The 15,676-nt window shown below is 39.4% G+C and overlaps 2 protein-coding genes across 6 annotated transcripts; both read right to left on the reverse strand.

Moving 5' to 3' along the window:
• Positions 1-784: 784 nt before the first annotated feature.
• On the reverse strand, positions 785-9,373 carry LOC135639398 (tRNA-specific adenosine deaminase TAD2-like). 3 transcript variants are annotated; one of them, XM_065153139.1, is made up of 11 exons: positions 9,220-9,363; positions 8,441-8,506; positions 7,361-7,398; positions 6,835-6,901; positions 5,626-5,785; positions 5,447-5,543; positions 4,595-4,695; positions 2,554-3,074; positions 1,992-2,428; positions 932-1,823; positions 785-850 (listed from the first exon to the last, which is right to left on the reverse strand). In XM_065153139.1, exons 2-8 carry the CDS (start codon positions 8,504-8,506, stop codon positions 3,028-3,030), a joined length of 576 nt encoding a protein of 191 aa, XP_065009211.1. In that variant the 5' UTR covers positions 9,220-9,363; the 3' UTR covers positions 785-850; positions 932-1,823; positions 1,992-2,428; positions 2,554-3,027. The 3 variants fall into 3 exon arrangements, with proteins under 3 accessions (XP_065009211.1, XP_065009209.1, XP_065009210.1); XM_065153137.1 differs by having other exon boundaries at positions 9,224-9,357; XM_065153138.1 differs by lacking the exon at positions 2,554-3,074 and having other exon boundaries at positions 9,220-9,373.
• A 2,130-nt stretch (positions 9,374-11,503) lies between these two features.
• LOC135583933 (F-box protein At4g18380-like) lies at positions 11,504-15,411 on the reverse strand. Of its 3 annotated transcripts, none has more exons than XM_065155803.1 (2): positions 15,310-15,411; positions 11,504-13,105 (listed from the first exon to the last, which is right to left on the reverse strand). In XM_065155803.1, the coding sequence occupies exon 2, from the start codon at positions 13,027-13,029 to the stop codon at positions 11,875-11,877; it is 1,155 nt and encodes a 384-aa protein (XP_065011875.1). In that variant the 5' UTR covers positions 13,030-13,105; positions 15,310-15,411; the 3' UTR covers positions 11,504-11,874. The 3 variants fall into 3 exon arrangements, 2 of the variants coding, with proteins under 2 accessions (XP_065011875.1, XP_065011874.1); XM_065155802.1 differs by lacking the exon at positions 15,310-15,411 and adding an exon at positions 13,433-13,843; XR_010497497.1 differs by lacking the exons at positions 11,504-13,105; positions 15,310-15,411 and adding exons at positions 13,112-13,327; positions 13,433-15,302.
• Between the last annotated feature and the right edge of the window lie 265 nt (positions 15,412-15,676).

Consider the following 15,676-nt stretch of genomic DNA (forward strand, 5'->3'; position numbering starts at 1 on the left):
TTCTTCAGTCGCTTTGATGGTGTAAGCTCCTTCAACCATCTCCTCAGTCATCGATCGAACTTCTCTATCGGTCATTGGATGGAATTGTTCGACGCATGATGACGACGAGCGGATGTCTTCAACACAAGCACTCTGGTCTGGTGACCTTTTCATCTTCTCCTTCATCATCTGGCTTGGGCTAACCTTGCATATGCCAAAACAGGCCACTCCGATGTTGCTCTCGTCGCCATCATCTCGGGGTATGTCTTAGTGAAGGGAGACCATTTTAATCTGCTCGTCGCCTACTTCGATGGCCTTGTCCTCCGGTGTCTGCTGATTTAGGCCTTTGTGGCGCTGCAGCTCAGAGAAGTGCTCTCCGATGCGAGGACAGGCTCCAATGGCATTACACAGAGACGCACCTGTCATTTAAGCTAATTGTGCAGGCGATTACCAAGGCAGATGAAGGCCGTACCTGCGTTCATGGGAACTCTGAACTTGACCTCTCTCAGATCAAGGCCATCCCCTAGCATTAGAAAACCGGCGTTCGACAGGTGGGTTTCAGATCCATTGTCCTTTCTGCACCGGGAGCACGGTACTTTGAGGAAGAGGACGGGAGATAAAAGGGCGGAACCAACCAATGACGAGGGAGGTTCATGGTCTAGTTGCTGCTCCACTGGAATAAAGATGAGCGGTTCTCGGACGTGTCCTTGCACTGAGCAATGGCATCTCCTCACGGCTCAAGGACGAGGAGTCCATAAAAGCTGGAAGATGGTGGGAGACTCTGTCGTTAGATGATGCACACATGTGATCTCGAATGCTTGGCTGTCCTTTCTCTCGTTAGATTAAAGCTGAGTCTGTCATCGGAGGAAATCTTTGGAACATAGTATTTTAGTGGGAACAGTGAGAGAGAGAGAGAGAGACATCACCATGAGCGCAACATATGTCCACTGACCTTATGTAGGAGAGAGAGCTCCTTGGTGTAGAATTGAGAATTCAGGTGGGAGAACTCCTGCAGAAGACCAGTTCAGATGTCTTCTGTGTTCCTCTGGCTGATTACAATCTTGGATTTGATTAGTTCCTCTTCATTGGATGTTTTGTTTTGGTCTTGCAGATCGGAGGGGTGTCGAGTCTTGCGTGCAATCTTTGGTGGATTTGGTCGAGCACTGAGAGCAAAGGAAGTTGATGAATGAGGTTCGGGACGAGGGCAACTGAGGGCGGTGGCAACCGACGGAGATTGGTGAGCTCCAAAGCCGCCAGGGTGGGCCTATGAACCGGGCAATGATGGAAGCCGACAGAGGCTGCGGCTGCGAGGGAAGCATTCCGGCGCCTCATGCAGTGAACAGGACGATGGCGGACGAGGTGGAGAGGGACATCCGACAACGGAGGAGGAAGGAGAGTAGAGAGCAGCAGCCTGCGCTGGGTGAGATGATCCTAGAAGACTTCCTGGTGAATGCCGAGGTGGGAGCTGAAGACTCTTGTATTGCCTTCATGCCTCGCGAGCACTGGTTGCAGCATCGCCATTGTGATCACCATCATCAACAGCTGCAAGCTTCAGCGTTGGCCAGTGACAACCCAGCGACGTCCGATCCGCAGACGCCAGGGCGGAAGAGGGCGGCAGGAGGAGAAGTCTCGGAGAAGACCACGGAAAGGAGGCACAAGAGGCTGATCAAGAACCGGGAGTCAGCTGCACGGTCGCGAGCAAGGAAGCAGGTGGGTCACTCTACTTCCCCACCGTGGAGTCATCTACAGCGAAGGCAAGGTGTTGGCTTCCTCTTCTCCGTTTTAAGGTTGCTTCACTCTTTACACAGGCTTACATGAATGAGCTGGAGAACAAGATCTCCCTCCTACAAGAAGAGAATGAGAGGTTGAAGAAACAGAAGGTAAGACAAAAGATTAAGAAAAATCTTAATTTCAAAAGGATTTGATTCAACTTTAATAAAAAAAGCTCATACCACCATTATACTTCATGAACTAACATATATACATATTTGCTGGTGAAGGGTTATATTTACCTTTGTTTTATTTGCAGGAATTGGAATCAGCAATTCATGAACCACAACCAGAAACAAAATACCAGCTCCGCCGAACGAGATCAGTTCCTTTCTGATCTTTATTTTGTGGTACAGATGCTTGTATTTTGTGTTGTTTGAGCTCTCAATAAGTTTCATGGCAAGTCTTGTGGTCTTGGCTTTCAGGATGGGCTTCATTGTGAATGAAGCATTGCCTTTTTAGCATCAAGGAGTGATCGAAGTTTCTGCTTGCTAGTTTTCCTGTGAATTGCAGGCATACATAGGGCTCAAAGAGAAGGCATGGAAGTGTTCTTTACCAGGCTGTACAAATCATAAACTCTTCAAGGATGCATTTCCATGTCCAGGTCCCCTGAATAGAACCTTTCAATGCATAGACTCCAGCGAGAGACTAAAAGCAGCTTAAATCATATGTAAATGACCTGCAATGATAAGTATTTACATTAGAGAGCAACTAAAGCAGCTTAAATCATATATAATGACCTGCAATGATGGTATTTACATTGGAGAGTAAAAACAACAACAATGAGAGTCGGTATTGACATACCTATCTGATAGAGCAAGTCACCTGAGAATAATGCATAAGATTCAATTTGTAGAACTCATTATGCACAGAAATTATACTTTTAATTTGAAATACTTCAGTTCTTTCACAATAATAATGCAAGCAAAACAAATTTCACCTGTATAAAATCAGTCAGATAATGCTGCTTATGAGACAATTAATATAACTTTCTCTGAAAACATACAATTAAAAACTTAAGTTACATGATTTGGGTCCTTCGACTCTAATTTTAATTGACTATGTTCCTTGTAAGAAAAGCACGAGGGTAACAGCTTAAGCTTAAGGCAATCATCAACTGATAAGGATGATTGTCTTGGTGCATTCAGCTGTCCTCGTGTGGAATGTATCACGCTTATGATCCCCAGTGTCTCTCTCAAAAGCTTTTCAACATACAAGAAGCTGTACCAGATACATGGAGTTCGGGAAATGCGACATCAATGAATAAGAAAGTCAACTTTATTCTGTTGATTGAGGCATTCGGACAGGTCGGTGAGGCTTTGGAGCTGCAATACACATGATAAAATTTTGACAACATTATATTGCTGTAAAACAATTTAATTTAAAGGAAAAAGGTTAGTTTAGATTAAAAAAGGAACAAGACCAAACAATGTGGTCTTTGAAAAGTCGATTCACAATGATAACTAGAAGGAAGTAGCGGACCACATACTCGGATCTACCAACATAACAATCCTCTCTCATTTATTTGCTGTTTGGGTTGGAAATCTGTCATGTTATTTGTGTAGGTCATCATGAAAATCTCAAAGTTGCATACACATGGATTAGTTCATTACATAGGACGTGACTCACAAATTGGTTTCTACTTCAAGTATGCTAATAAAAGTTGGTGAACTGAGGTCAAAATATTAATTTGCAAGTCTTTGTGCTTCACTGGATAAGCATCAAATCCATTCTTACACCATCCTGTTCATGTCACCTGCAGATGATGTTAAGGTGAATATGGGTCTTACAAAAGAACAAAAAACTGGTTTAAGATGCAAATTTTGTTCTACCATGCAGGTTAACATGGCAAAGTATCATGTTGGAGAACATGGATAAAGATTTTGATAGATGATGGAACTCGGGATAGGTGGCATTCTCACAAGAGAACGTTCAGAACAAACATGAGGCATTGTAAGGAGAAAGACCTGAAGCATGAAACTTAGCAATTGAAAGGAGAAACAACATCAAATTATGGATGAAGCATGATAGATCATGAGGTGATGTACCATCTTCAGGGAAGTTGACTTTCAGGAGGTTTTCCTCCATAAAATAAGTACAAAAAAATATAAGGAGATGGAAATGAACCAGAAGATTATAACTGGTTGAAAAAAATGAGTACAAATCTTAAATTGATGTGAGAATACTATGCTGATCTAAAATTGATGTGAGAATACAAATCTTAGGCGAGTTTATAAAGTGAAGATGTTTCAAACTTTCAACATTCAAGCATTGACAGCCTTGCTACTGTATTGCAATCATGATGTTCCAGCAAAACTAAGGCCTTCATGAGTACAACTCGGCAAATCAATCAAACTGGCTAATCAAACTAAGGCCTTCACCATAAGAAAATAAAGAGTGATGAATAATTTTTGAAACACAATCATAAAGCCAAAGACCAAAGAAACCAATTGTCAGGCAAAGTAACACCAACCACAGGAACCTTGAAATGAGAAGTTTCATTTTTGATCCGGAATGGTAAAGTCAAATGGGAAATCCTTTGCCTTCAGAGGCTGCTCTCTGAATGTGGTGATTATTTAGTATAGCAAAGTGAAAATTATCAAGAGAGATAATATGTTGTCCTTGCGACACCGTGTTCAATATGAGTTTTATAAAGTTTACAGGAGCATATCCAGAATTTCAATGTGAGACGAGGTCCACATTAATTTGATTAATGAATTGGTAATTATGGAAGTAGGTCATCAAAATAATTAAGGGTCTCAGAGTGAATATATTGATAATAAAAGACAAATCAGAAAAGATGAAGTTAATCAATAAATGAAAGGACTATGTCGGTAAGAAGTACCATTGGGATTTCCTTGTTCATAGAAATTTCGGAAAAGTGCAACAGCTTCTTCTGACATTAGACCTCCAGTACATTTGAAACTCTTTGCTTGTAAATCACCTCTGCCACAGAACAACCAATAACAGTTATAATTTAACAAAGCAGTAAAATCTTTCATCGAGAGAAAGCAACAAGAATGGAACATTCACTGGGAGATATTCTATTCTATGTAGTTTCCTTAAGGTGGCTGATCAAAGTACATGAAGAGGACAGTTGAGGGGGCACACACACATGCTCAATTAGCTTCACTGGTATCCAGAAGAAGCTATAATTTATAACCTGAAGTATACAAGTACAAAGCTCTTTAAATTTTATTTACTGGTAAGAACAGGACATCCAAGAGAAACTCCAGCAGCTTGGATATAAGAAACTTACAAATAAGAAGAACAATGTTGTTTACATCCAATAAAAACTCCAAGCAATTTGGATAGAAGAAACAAATACAAAGAACAGACAGCAGCTTCAGAAGATTTATTATTCAACATGAAATTGACAATAAAGTATAAAAATGAAAAAAATGCCATATAAAGCATGTTTGCAAGTCAGAAGGCTAATCCAGCTACCATCCTCGATTCATTCAAGCGGTCCTCAAGCAAATTCAAGATCCATGGGGTAAATTAACCTGCCTCTGGAAGGTGCTAAATTTCTATGACCTTAAGCACAACCATAAAAAAACAAAGAAAATATTTCATGCTATTATTTTCCTAGACAACGAAAATATAAACAAGTATTATGGAACTCAGAAAAACAATATTAATTTTTCATTAAAAGAAAAAGACCAAAAATAAGAAGTGATGACAGTTAGAAGTAAACCTGGACAATTTTTCAGAAGCACTTTCATGTAGGGATAAGACAGATCCACAACCTCCAAATTTATCATTGGAACAACCGTAAAATACTTTTCCTATTCCTAAAAAAGGAGTATCAAGAGTAATGACAAACTAAGATGTGAATGGAAGAATATCAAGCTGAAGAAGGTAGAATGAGCAAACCAAGAATGGACAAAGCCGTTGCACACATTATGCATGGTTCACATGTAACATATAGATCACATCTTGAAAATTTCTCTGCAACTTCTGATTGACCAAGACCAAGCTTTTGCCACTCCTCAAGTAACGCATCAATAGCTTCCATTTCTGCATGTCTAGTAGCCTGAACATATGATGGTGATAACATTCGCATTACCCTTCCTAAGATCACAGGAAGTAATTTCTCAGATACATATAAGAACTACAGTCTTCCACAATAATAAGTTAGGCAAGTTATAAGTAAGCTTTCTCAGATGCACAACAGCACACTGTGGTAGACAATCAAGGAAAAAAGAACAAAAATTGCTGGGCTTTTCCCAGAAAGACAACTAATAACAGTGAGGATACATGAGTAGAGAAGCAGAGTGTTGACAGATCACACTCTGCTGGATCCTTTCCATTTCAAGAGAGCTAAGAGAAGGGTGAGTATATTGACAATGTAAAAGAAAAATATTACCAGGACCATTGGTTAAAAGAATTCGCTTTTAATAATTGCACACAGCTTTTCCATCAAATAAATTCTGGTGTTATGAAAAGACCACTTTAGATTCTTGTATACTAACATAATATAATTCCTTTTGCTATTGATACTATTCGAGTTCAACAAGAGTGAACTTATATGTCATATATTACATATCCTGTAGAATCGATACCATTAGTTAATTACATATGTTAATGATGGTAAGATGGTGAGTGAATCATATAATCAATTAATGTCATTCATATATCAAAACTTTGTAATAGAAGGTTTTCAATGTGAGGAATATACTGAGAGTACATAGATTATATATCTAAGGAGAAAGAAATCGTGTAGTTAACATCAGTTATCTTGACTAACAGGAAGTAAATAATATTTTGACTGATTTTAACTTTCAGCCCATGACTTACATTGACATATTGTATGCACCTGTGCTGATGGTTCGACAAACACTTAAAAGTTCATAAAAATTATCCAGAAACACATTTATGTTCTGCAACAATTGTGCACATATTGAACCTAAAACTCGGATGGAACATAAATCTACATCAGAGTTAAATTTCCAATAAATAATTGATTTTTTTTAGTTTTTAGGAGTACAGAGAACCCATTGTTGGTCGACTCAATGACAAAAAGAAAAAAAAAGGTTGCTATACATAAAGATCATAATAGAAATCAACTAATTGCATACATACATTTCGTGTTGCTGAGGTACGGTTGCTACCCGAGGCTATGACTTTTCCATCCTCCACAATAACACATCTAGTAATTCAAGAAAAGATGTTCAATGATAGGATGGAATCAATTAAAATAATCATACACACAGTGCTAGAATTTGAATCCTCATTAATATACTCTAAAAATTTTAATGAGACAGACGCATGATGTCCATCTGTATCTCTAATTCCAGAAACAATTTAGTGCATGTGATAGGTTCATGATCTCTTATGTGACAAAGTATCATTCTTTTTTGCACCAAATTATATTATTAACAAGAACTTGTAAAATGTTTTCAAGTAGATAATAGTAAGAATCAGTGCACAACATTCAACCAAGTGACTAATACAACCTGAAAAGACAGGAAATGGTCATTACAAAGAAAGAAGGATTATGTTATGTAAGCTCCAAATGCATTATAACAAGATCCTCCACCATTCTTTTAAAAAAAAATTGGAAAAAAACTATTAAATAAAATCTCTTGAAAGAGGAATATAAACTTACCCAACTGGAACTTCTAGGTTTTCGAGAGCAAACCTGGCCTGACAGATATAAGAAGAAAAACGGAACAGAAATCAGTCTCCATTTTTCAAAAACATAATATATAAAATATTTGAGCAAACACCAAATAATTTTAGGTTCTATGACACTAAACCATACTAATGTACATAGCACGAATTGATCATGGCTGGTAAAGTATTATGGTTCTGAAGTTCCCATATAGGAGCGTCAATGGTTTGTGTTCATGGTTGTGTTGAGACAAGCACCAAGAACCCTATTTAAGAAAAGTGTGAAAGATACAAGGAAAAGATAATTTAAAGGTCCATGTGCCAAGAAAAATTATCTGTACCCAGTGGTTCATGACCACATTCATGAGATCAGCATGTCAAAACACTATAACACATAGGCCATAACCATCAAAACCAAGCAAATTTAGTTCTAATACAAGTATCCACAAACACAATCTCTATGACATGTGCCTGATCCAATAGTTAAACCTATAGTAAGTTCAATGAAGATATATCCATCCAAGTTAGCATCAGAATTTAGTTATCATAGACCTTAAGACTATACTTTGAAGATAAATATAATCAATACACTTAGATCTGTTCTAATGTGAACTTACGTCAACTTCTGTGTAGAAAAAAATTATAAGCACAAAACATAACAATTTCTCAATCATACATCTTTATTTTTAAAAGCATTATGTGATTTAACATTCAATATTTGTTAGGAAAGGGAGAAATACAGGAGAATGATAATCCTTTCCAGTTTCAGATTATAATAGTAACGGCAAACTAACAAGAAAATCAAAACATAAAGCACAGCAGAAGATAATTCACAAAACAAGAGTATATGGATAATGGACTTGACTTTCAAGCCTAACAAGAAAACACTTATTCCAGGTTGCACTTTGAGTTATAAATGCAAAGATGACAGTCAAAACGTAACACCAAGATATATAACACAGAAATTAATGCAAGAGGTAGAAGGAGAAATGTAGAGTGCCTGACAACAAGAAATTTTAATATAATCAGCACGTAAAGCTATAACTTCTCAAGATTAATTTAAAGTTCAAGATACCTGCTCCAAGGCAAGCTCCATGAATCTCAGTTCAGTTAACAAATCATGTCCTGTTTCCAGTGCCATCTGACGGCATAACACGGGAGTGTTAACTTAGATGCACAAAACCAAAACTAACAAATTTGCTTGAAAGAACAAACTATTGCAATCAGACATTTGATAGTTACATTGTAAGTCAGGAATTTTGTCAAACAGCTGGAGTACACAACAAACAGTACCATTTCTAAAGTGTTAAAGACCTTCGATTATAATAGGATTCAAGTTTTGCTGTTGAGTTGTTGAAGACAGAACAACTTAGAAGATTTCCAAATTGTTGAACTAAAACACAATGCAATTGAATGAACCAACTCATACAATGAGGGACGGACGGGACAGAGAGGCCAGAGGGAGGAAAGTAATTCTCTCGGTGAACGTCAACTCTAAAGCTGCATGGTTCCGCAAGATTTGAGCATGTGAATGCAGAGAATTGCTGAGTTCATCATGTATAAGTATAACCTTTTCCCCTTAAATCCGAATATCTGAGCAACGGAGACCTAAGCAAGTTTTAGAGAGGGGAGGAGAGGGCAGAACAAAAGAGGGGAAGAGAGGAGGGCATAGGAGAGGGGAGAAAGCGGGAGGAGAAGAGAGGAGGTCCGTGGATGAAACAGGAGAGGGGCAGAGAGGAAAACACAGGCGAGCGAAGGTGAAGAGAGGGGAGGAGACCTTACGATCAACCAGACCTCCAAGGTAGGAGAAGATAGGGGGAGGAGACGGAAGAGAGGAGAGAAGAAAAATAGTACCGACAGTTGTCCAACGGAAGCGGCTCGGCCAGCGTCGCCGGCAGCTGAAACGCTAGGGATCGCTCGTCGCTCGTCCCGTGCACGGTGCGTCGGCTTGTGGTCTTTTATAGGAGCCCGATGAGTCGACTCGGACGAGGCGATCGTTTGCACCGAGTCGACTCGCAAGAGGACCCGATGCCACGAGACCCACGTTTGAAAGGCGCAGCCGACTCGTCAGGCTTGATCTGGGCCGTATGATCGCACGAACCTACGGCCCAGATCGCGAGTTTGATAACCTTGAATTAACGGCTTCCCCGTGGATCATCTTTTGCAGCATCAAATGCTAAATAAATATTATGGAGAAAAATGTTATTGGCATATTAATAACAAATAATGTCTCTTTGAAAGTATTCACAATCTTTGGACTCTACTATTAGATAAACATACCATTGAATCTCTCGAATCACAACTAAAACCTAAATTAAGCATCGAAAAGTTCGAATAAGGAATAATCCGATATGAAATTGATGACCAAAAGAAATATTAACATGAAAATAAGGTGTGATTTTTTTTTTTTTTACATATTTATGGTGATCTCATTTTTCAAGTTATTGTTAAGAGTGGCATTACATTTAGCTTAGATATGTCATTACAACAGCAACCTCTTTAAGCTGCTACTTCTGTCTGCATGTTATCCTAATGCTCCTCTCTCTTCTCTCATGGTGATAGAGGAGGGAGAGATCATCATGATATGATAACTCAACTATTTTTTTGAGCTAAGACATAACTTTAGTTAAATTAAGAGTATTTTAATTCTTTTTTAATTTATTTTTACACCTCTAATGTTAATCATTTTATCACTCTATCTCCTTACAATTGAACTCTATACATTCACATTTACATCCTGCAACAATTTTTTTTTTAGCAAGTCTCGATATAATTTAATTGAAATACTTATGAAGGATTAAACAAAAGAATTGGGGCTTGATTAACATTGATCATGCCATCTTCTAATAACATTGTCAGACTATGAGAGCTAATTGAGTTGGAGTATATAATGGCTTCTTGTGATCATGCACAAGCCTCAAATTCTCCATATGGATTTATTGGGTCAACCTAACTCAGATTCATTTTGAGATGACAATTTAAGTGGACATAATTAAGTTTATATCCACAAATATTTAACTGCAGGCTAATTGAATCAAGTTCATGCCATCTTAACTTTACTCTGGTCAATCACTATTCATAAGACCATCTTATTGATTCACTGATGTGGACTTTCTTCACACCATCTCTCTCTCTCTCTCTCTCTCTCTCTCTCTCTCTCTCTCTCTGTGAAGCAGACCAGAGTGACCACAAAAGCTCAGACATTGTCATGCATTAGTGAATTGAGGCCTGGGTGAATGGGAGTCATGTGAGATCATTATGCACATCAGTGCAGTAGCAGTTGCAAACAACTGTACTATTATATTGTTACCATGTCATCCTCACATATAGTCAGCACCAGACTGCAAGTAGAAGCTTGAAACCTGTATCTGCACTCATAAAAAAAGTAGTACAATTGTTAGTAAGTCAACTCTGTACAGTGTCTTTGTGGCATCCAGGGCTGCATCTTACCAAATGCTACATAATATTGATTTCATTATGTATTTAATGCACATAGTATAGTAATATTCCTAGTCCTTTCACCAAGAAGCATCTAACAAGTCACATTGTTGTAACCAAACCATGTTTTTGCTGTCCACAGATTGTTTAGGTTGTCAAATTCTGAAAACAAAAGCCACAACAGATTATATGCTCATCTACAAGATTTTAGATCTGGTGCAGAGTGAGGTGGGAAGCTGCTTGGAATGAGCCTACAAACCCATGATGTTGAAATAAGAACAAAAGAAGAAGAAGAAAATTTCAAGTGAAATGAAGGAAGAAAACAAAACATGTCTGTTCTAAGGTGCATATTTACCAGGTTAGGAATAGAGAGATTGAAATGTATTGATGACAAGAACAGAGCAAGCACCTAAGACACAAGAGGAATAGCAGATATCACAGCTCAAGCAGATGGAGCAGGAAGAACAGTATTTAGCTCTAACAAAACAAAAGCACATCAAGCTGAAGCTGTTAAAATTTCTTAGTAGAAGGTAGATGTACAAAAGAGCTGAGAGATTGTTTCTCAATGATATGTGCCGTTCCAAGATAAAACAGAAAGAAAATATACAATGAAAACAAGTATTGGTAGTAGTGTTCTTCTTCGAGTGTGTTTTCCCCTTGAGATGTCATAGTGAGGTTTGAAATTATATGACAAGAAACAGGAGCAGTTAAAAGAGCCTTAGATATTATGCAGAGGTGGGTGATAAGTCATACTCTCACTCTATAGTACACAACTGATACTGAAACTTTGTGGGGGCAACACATTAGTATAGCCCAAAACACAACATGCTCAGCGTTGAGATGAGAATTCATGACTGGTACTCCATTTTATGCACTATAACATGTAGATCAGTAAATCAAAACATTCTTACTGTACAGGAATGCAGGAATGGAGGAAAATTGGATGGCTACTGCAAATGCTGATGCCTCTGTTCCTGAGGAAATGGCACTCTGCAACTGGTTCCACATAAACAAACAAAACGAACCACCGCGAGCCATAGGAAGAGAACGAAGGCGAGAGGCCGAATTGATTCAAAAACCATTCATCTCCAAGAGATAAGTTCGTCTCTTCAGTAGTGCCTTCGCTGCAGCCTGAAATGGCCCGTCAAATGCCCCACAAACAAATGCCTCAGCGTCCTTCCTGCTACAATTGCCGCTGCTGGTGCCCTCTTCTGCGGGCTTGATAGCCACCAGCGTGGCTCCCTGCAATGCCATTCCCTCGGGCAGCTCCAAGTATGGAGTGTATCTCAGCTTCATGTTTGATGCAGGCACCTGAGTCCTATTTGATGATGCAGAGGCTGCCAATGGCTTCTCTCTGAACTCTTTCAGCTGCTCCGCTCCCATGGTCAATGTTCCCTGGCCATCGGCGTCCGTCAAGACCACACTTCTCAACGTGGGGTGATCCCTAATTATCTGTCGGAGAAGATAGTGCCTTGTGGAAGCAGCAATCAAGGAGCTGATAGTCCAAACAACCCGCAACTTCAGACCTCCATTCGTATAGAACGGCTCCGGTATGCTCCCAGTGTCTTCCACTGACCCCTCCAGATTGGCTGAAGAAGGCCTGCGATCCATCTTGGTCCCACCCAATATCACACAGTTCTGAAGGGTGCTTCCGAACTCCGCTCTCCACTTCAAGAAGACGCCATCTTCCGTTCCGACGTCGCCAGCAGGGAGCTCGATCCTCAGGTTGCGGACATGGGTGAACTTCTTGAGGACTTGCGCAGGGGAATGACGGGAGAGATGCGGCAAAAGAGGCTTATGCCCGGCAGTAAAGTTCTGGAGGTGTTGAAAGGGCTTGAGAATAGCGAACAGCATGAGCTTCAAGAGATGTGCAAGGAGGTTTCGAGGTTTAGGGGAAGACAGGGTCAACGCCTCCTCGGCGTCACCATCCACCGACACATCTCGGTCGATCCTAACAGACACGTCGTGAACCTGGGGGACCAGGATGTTGAAGCGTTTTGACACGGCCAAGCAGCGGCCGAGGGACCGGATATCGGCGACCTTGTTGAAGATGAGGAGGACAAGGGAGTCTGGAATTTGATCGAAGTGGTCCTGGTAGAGGGAGGGGTCTGCATGGATTCGGGATTTGGACTGCATGTTCCCTTGTTGGGCAATCAAGCACTCTCTTTGGACGCTCGCGAACAAAGATCCTCCGATGGATTTCCTCCTGTTCAACTCAAATGTCATGGTTACATTGACGATGAAAGCAAGCTGAGATCTTTTTTCCACCGGGACAAAGGAAGGAATGCACCGATCTAATGATCTGCATAACAAAAGATAAGAATCCCATAATTGTGATCGATTTCAACGCCCAAAAAGAACCTTTTTTTCTCAACATTAGCAGGATAAAAGGAAACCCTTCTCAGGAACGGTGACCAACGGAAAATTTCAACCTCGGACGCCGAACCTCGAAATCAGGAGTTTTGGAAGGAAAACATAGCTCCAGAAAACAAACTCGCATCGTTCCTTGATGACGAGTTCAAATCTTTTTGAACCGAATAGACCAACATTAGATAGACGATTGGCCACAAGCTCGAAATCGAAGAAGAGCAGACAAAAGAAACATGGCTTAAAGTGCAACAGAAATTACCTCAAAATCGCCGACGGCTGCAACCTCGGAAGCTCCCAACTCCCACGAAAGTCCAATCTTTGTCCGCAAAACCACTTCCCGAAGGATCCGAAACCACGCAGCTTCGCCGAGCTTCGACTGACTCGAACGAAGCCAAATCTCAACCTGATCCGCGAGAAGGCAGATCTCGGAGAGTAGCAGAAGCAACACGAGGCGAATCTAGGGATCGATCACGGGATTTCGATGAACGGAGTCGGGCTTGGGGGAGGAGGAAGTGCTCGACATTTATGGATCTCTCTGGGTTCACCGAGCCGCAGGTTTTCGTTATACCAGAGGATACGGAACATGACGAAGACACGTTAACGGCGCGACGACCGAGCGTAACGGCGCACCGAACCTGGTAAGATATTTTGAGCCGCTGCTGTCCCATCGAATCGATAACGCGGACTGTTATGTCACGCTGTAACGAATCGATATATATCTTTAATTTCAACTATCCTTAAATCTAATATTTTTATCATTAAGCTCTATATAGAATAATAGTTTTGGTTAAATTAATATATTTAAATTATTATTTTTAATTTCTATTATAACCTTTTGGAATTTTTTATATATCACATCACTAAAATCTCCTTAAAGTACATCTATAATCCTACAAAAAATTCATCATAAAAACCTAAATAGACATAATCCTTGTACAATCCAAAGAGTTATATACTATAATTTCTAGCAACATTATGTTCAACATTATTATAAGGTTGAGAACTATCAAATTGAATTATTTATCATTTTAAAATATGATAAATATTTTGTGAAGGTAAATTATTTCTCCGGTTTTTAGACTTGCATTTCTATAGCAAAATCTATATGATTACAATGTCAATCATTAGAAATAATATATCAAAAATAAAAAATAAAAAATAATAGAATCCGAAAAGAATCAATATGCATGGCCTTTCTTCTATACTTGGAGGCACAATTTCTTTGCCTCCAATTTTGATCTTTAATGTGATGGAGGACCTTAACATTGTATCAAGATCCATCCTCATATATGGTAATAAATATTCTCCACTCTACAAATATAAACAGCACATTATTTATCAGCTCCTTTTCATTCTCTCCATTCTGGAAACACAAAACTCTGCAACTTATCCATGGGTTTGTTGTGTGCATGAAAAACCCTGAGCATTTTATATTGAGCATCTTGTATTTTCCTGATCAAGATTCTAGCATACATCTCTTTTTTCCAGATATGCAAACTCTCAATTGTTAGATTCTTGTGTACACCACCCCCCCCTGATTAGCTAGCTAGAACCTAACTTTTGAAGGATGATTGATGTATGTATACCTACACAAGTCTAAATTGTGAGATCATATTATAACAGGGATAAGATGTGCTAAATCTCCTTTGAAAATGATCACCAGTCTCCCTTGGTGAATCTGTAGGACAGATGTGTCGAAATGGTGCTCCTCATGTTTAGACAAATGACTTTGCCACCTGGGGACTATCTGGGTCTTGTCCAGAGACAGCAAATTCAAATCTAACCTATCCAATGATGCAAGATAAGCTTTTGATTTCTGTGGAGATTTAAGTAAACCCAAGGGGGTTAGATCAAGTAGCTGGTTCTGAAATTGAGGCCTTGAAGTGGTTTAGCATTACTACCAAGCATCAGGTAGATGGCCTACAATGCATGAGATAATATTTACTAACATGCAGCTTGTATGAGTAGGCTGCCTAGGAGTTGGGAAACCTTTTTTTTGCCTTTCAATGTACATAAAAGACTTGAGAGAAATTTAAAGAGATCATCATACTTTGTAAGATTTCAAACTGAAAGCCAAAAAACTCTGAGCCTAAGTAGATGAAATAAGAAAAGTGAAGGCTTGTAGTTTATGCTTACCCACAACAAAAGCACAGAGATTTCTGTGTCCTTGCTTCATATCTAAAACTACTTGTTTGCAGATGGACAAGGTTAAACCATCACATCTTCCAAGTTATTGACTCTGCTCACCATGAACTCTGTAATTACTGCACCAAATAAAAGAAACAGTTAAACTTAGGAAGGATGAGAACTTTTATCTGAGCTAAAATGTTCCACATGATCAAGTCAAATTCTGGGCATTTTCATGAATAACACAATAATTCAGGAAGGATGAGAGAAAGACAGAGATGATTGTCAAGATGATAGCAACTGATGCCCACAGGAAAGATACACGGTCTGCAATTAAAGCTTTGCACAAGAATTGTGTCCTGGCAAGGATGAATCC

Source organism: Musa acuminata, chromosome BXJ3-6 (assembly GCF_036884655.1).
Source record: "Musa acuminata AAA Group cultivar baxijiao chromosome BXJ3-6, Cavendish_Baxijiao_AAA, whole genome shotgun sequence".
Classification (NCBI taxonomy): Eukaryota; Viridiplantae; Streptophyta; class Magnoliopsida; order Zingiberales; family Musaceae; genus Musa; species Musa acuminata.

Excerpts from the sequence above, each read along its gene's own strand:
- LOC135583933 (XM_065155803.1), bottom strand. The coding sequence starts at position 13,029 with ATGACATTTGAGTTGAACAGGAGGAAATCCATCGGAGGATCTTTGTTC.
- LOC135639398 (XM_065153139.1), bottom strand. The coding sequence starts at position 8,506 with ATGGCACTGGAAACAGGACATGATTTGTTAACTGAACTGAGATTCATG. Across the intron at positions 5,786-6,834 it reads GTACCTCAGCAACACGAAAT|GCTACTAGACATGCAGAAAT; the intron begins GTATGTATGCAA and ends TCATATGTTCAG. Across the intron at positions 5,544-5,625 it reads AACGGCTTTGTCCATTCTTG|GAATAGGAAAAGTATTTTAC; the intron begins GTTTGCTCATTC and ends CTCCTTTTTTAG.